Source organism: Sinocyclocheilus rhinocerous, unplaced genomic scaffold, assembly GCF_001515625.1.
Source record: "Sinocyclocheilus rhinocerous isolate Xijiao unplaced genomic scaffold, SAMN03320098_v1.1 scaffold768, whole genome shotgun sequence".
NCBI lineage: Eukaryota > Metazoa > Chordata > Actinopteri > Cypriniformes > Cyprinidae > Sinocyclocheilus > Sinocyclocheilus rhinocerous.
The window spans coordinates 1126908-1130750 of NW_015634483.1; the positions used below are offsets into that span (position 1 = coordinate 1126908).

Below are 3843 nucleotides of genomic sequence, written 5' to 3' on the forward strand. Positions count from 1 at the left end.
TGATGTTCGACATATACCATATTGGCCTATGCCCATTACATGTTTCTGCACAAAGTGACATCGCCATCTACTGGCCTGGCAGGCATAGTGCATAAGCTACAATTAACCAAATTGATTTGCCTTATCATATAAAATTAAATAATATTTTAAAAGACACTCTAAAAATGGCACTGAAGCTGTTTTTTCATGTTTGTTTGAAGGAACTACACACCTTTTTAAGCATTTGAATCAAGCATTTGTCAAGTTACAGTCCTGAAAAAAAAGGGAAAATGGGGCTGTTCAGTGGAACAGAAGAAACAAACAATAAAGACACAGTGAACAAATATGACTCAATGGAAAACATTAGGACAAAAAAGGCAGTTTTATTGCTATTTTAAGTGACAAACAGCATAGTTTCCAATGGCTTTTCAAACAAAGAAAAAATGTGCAATGAATTAAAAAACTAATTTAACGCTAATTGAGGGTGAAGAGATGTCTAACACAACACACACATTCTCAAACAAGTAGACTTTCAATTACACTGACAATGGAGGGAGGAAATCTAGCTTATCAGTTTTATATGATGCCAATGCGATTAAAATCAATGCAAGGTTTCAAATCTGCTGCTAATATTCTGAAAATGACAGTGGCCCACACATTGCAGACATATTGTAATGATGCAACAACAGATGCCAAATAGATGTCAAACATACAGTACAATACCACAGTATGCAGATATACACTGGTCCATTTGTTTACTTCACTCACTGTCAGTCATTCAGCAATATTATACTGCCATCATGTGCAGAGCGATCCCATCTTCAGACTTACTTCAAGAGGCAAGAAAAGAGGAATAAGGCAGCTATTCCAGAAATGTCTTTCATTGTATTACCACTGTAATTGTACAGCAGACTTAAAGACATACACATCTTTTTAGTTCTTGCATGATGTTTGGCAGAGGAGGGATGTTTAGATGATTGAAATGTGAGAATTAAAAAATCAAGTGATGATAATGTCAAAATACTAATTATTGTAACTATAATATGCTTTCTTTCACACATTTTCATGGTTAATTTCTGGCTGTATGTGTCTGACCGGTTTTGTTTATATGTGTTCTGTAAGTATGCATGTTCCCATAAGAGATTTTAAAGGGCAATAGAATGTGGGAAAGCTGTGTTGGGCTTTGACACATGAAGTTGTAGTGAAAACTGGTTTCAGGTCTCAAGTCTGTCAGTGTGCATACCTTCACTGGATATCACAACAAGTCAGGAGAAAGGTTTGAACAGCAAAGACATTCAGAGATATCCGCATCTGAAAAGCTCTGACGGTAAATTTGTGAGAAAATACCTCTTGTCATAACTACAGAGGTCTAGCTATATCTTATCAATGATACTTTCATGAGAATTAGTGTAACAGGTATTACACAGGCTGTAGCCGAGCCATAGTATCTTTGGATGTCTTAGCTGACTGTGCAGTTTTTCTCTGCTTGGTCTCACTTGGTGGTCCCTAGCTGGGGGTTAGAGCAGGACTGGGCTCTGCGCTGATGTTTACCAGGCACTCTGTTGACCTCAGGCTTGGCAGGGACTTACAGCTGGGTAAAGAGGACAGAGAACCACACAGACCTAACATAGAGGGAGTGTAGTCTTTTTCTGAAATGAAAATGGAAGAAATAGGGATTATTGTTAAACACCAATAATAGCTTTTCCTGCTGGGAAAAAAAATGACAAAATCAAAGGGATAGTTAAAAAAGAAAACATCATTTACTCTCCCTCATGTCTTTCTTTTGCAGAACACAAAAGAAGATCTTTTGAAGAATGTTGGTAAGCAGATTATTTTGGTTAACACTGACCTCCATCATATGAACAAAAAAAAAATTGACACATATTTCTCAAAATATAATCTGTTATGTTCCACAGAGAAAAGAAACTCGACAGGTCTGAAATTACGTGCATGGCACATAAGTAAATGGTAAAATATTAGTAAGTTAAGCAAATTTTTTTTTTTGGTGAACTATCCCTTTAAAGTCCACATGAAACAGAAGCTGCAATTATCTTTTCTCTAATGCTATGTATGTAAGAATGAAATGGCTGTGGTTTTGTCCATTGGGAATTGATTGGATCATTGGTGTGTTGTCATTTACTAATTGCTGCTGTGAGTGGCAGATTGCCGGGGAGGAATTATAGTCTAGCCCTCACACCAGTGTACCGGTGTCATCAGAGAGGAGAAGAGGACTGCCTCTACAGTTGCATACTTCCCTAATATATGGTAGCTGAAAAATATTTAAAAAGAGTATGCTCTCAGAAAATAACTAACAAAAGCTGCCACTGTGGCAGTGCCTTTACAAAAAGTACTAATATGTACCTTTAAGGTACTAAAATGCACCCTTCAGGGAGTATACAACGGTGTACCTTTTGAAAGGGTACTGGGTAACATTTTATTTTGAGGTGTCTTTGTTACACGTTACATGTACTTACTATTATAATAACAATAAATTATGCATAATTACATACAACTAACCCTAAGCCAAACCCTAATCCTATTAATATAATTAATCCTATATAATTAATATTACTCAGTACTTAAATGTGCAATTACACTGTAACAAGGACACCTTCAAATAAAGTGTAACTGGATACTGTCCCAGTGACAGCTTCTGTACCTTTTTTTTTTCTGAGAGTGTAGTCTGAATTCATAAAGCAGTAGGCAAAAAGTACCAGGATGATTACTACTTCCAGCGAGATTCTGAAGTGTACATCTGATGGAAACGATGCAACTGACACCCATGACAATGATAACATAGTGAAGAGTTTTAATTTATTTAAAAGGGGATCCTATTCAGAGATTATGCAATTTCAGACACAGCCGAGATGTTTGTTGGAGGTGGAAAGATTATGAGTGCACATGAACTCACAAAAAACAGTGAAGTGAAATGTTAAACGTAAAAAAAAAAAATTATATATATATATATATATATATGGGTCAAAGACGAAAAAGGGTTTAAGCATAAAAACAATAAGTGTACTACTGCGGGTAAAACAAGGCAGGGACACACAGGAAACACAACATCGACGTTCAATACCGGACAAACTCAGATAACACAGACAGGAACTTAAGTACATGGGGTAATTGACAAGACACACCTGGGAACAATCTACAATCAAACACACGAGAAAACCAAATGAACATAACGAACTATAATGAGGACAGGAACATTACCAAATAAGGGCATACAGAAACAGGAGGCAGGAACAGAGGGAAAACAAAACAAAAACAGACCATAAACGTGACAATATGTGTGTGTACTGTGTATATTTATTATGTAAATAAAAACACATGCATGCATATATTTAAGAAAAACGTTATGTTTATATAATATCACTCGAGTACGAGAGCGATACCGGCTCTATATCAGCACGGCTGTGATTAGGTCAGAGATTGCCGGAGGCAATCACAGCCGCTGAGTACGAGAGTGATATTGCGTTTATACAACAGTTCGACGGAACATGTGTAATTAAACAATAGCGTTCCTGTAGCGATACCAGAACAATATCTCACGGTTCTCAACCAATCAGATTTGAGAACCAGAACGAACTGTGTTATAAACATGTAAATATTTTCAAAATATATACTGTATGTGTGTGCTTTTGTATATACATAATATATGTGTGTGTACTGTGTATATTTATTATGTAAACAAAAACTTATTTTGTTGTTTTCATGGACTGTCGGTGTCATGTTTTGCCCCCGTTTCTGTTCCCTTATTTGGTCATGTTCCTGTCCTCGTTTTGTTGATTAGTCATCCCATGCACCTGTGTTTCCCCAATCATCCCCTGTATAAAAGTCCTAGTCTGTTCAGTTTGTGTT

The 3843-nt window shown here is 36.5% G+C and overlaps 1 protein-coding gene across 1 annotated transcript in view; it reads right to left on the minus strand.

Annotated features, from left to right (window-relative positions):
* Window positions 1-342: 342 nt before the first annotated feature.
* The window catches only part of LOC107745675 (RUN domain-containing protein 3A-like), a 14756-nt gene continuing 11255 nt past the window's right edge, over window positions 343-3843 (minus strand). The window contains exon 8 of the mRNA XM_016559597.1: window positions 343-1628. Within this exon, the coding sequence (XP_016415083.1) occupies window positions 1486-1628 (143 nt within the window). The 3' untranslated portion in view covers window positions 343-1485. The remainder of the gene's footprint in view (window positions 1629-3843) is intronic.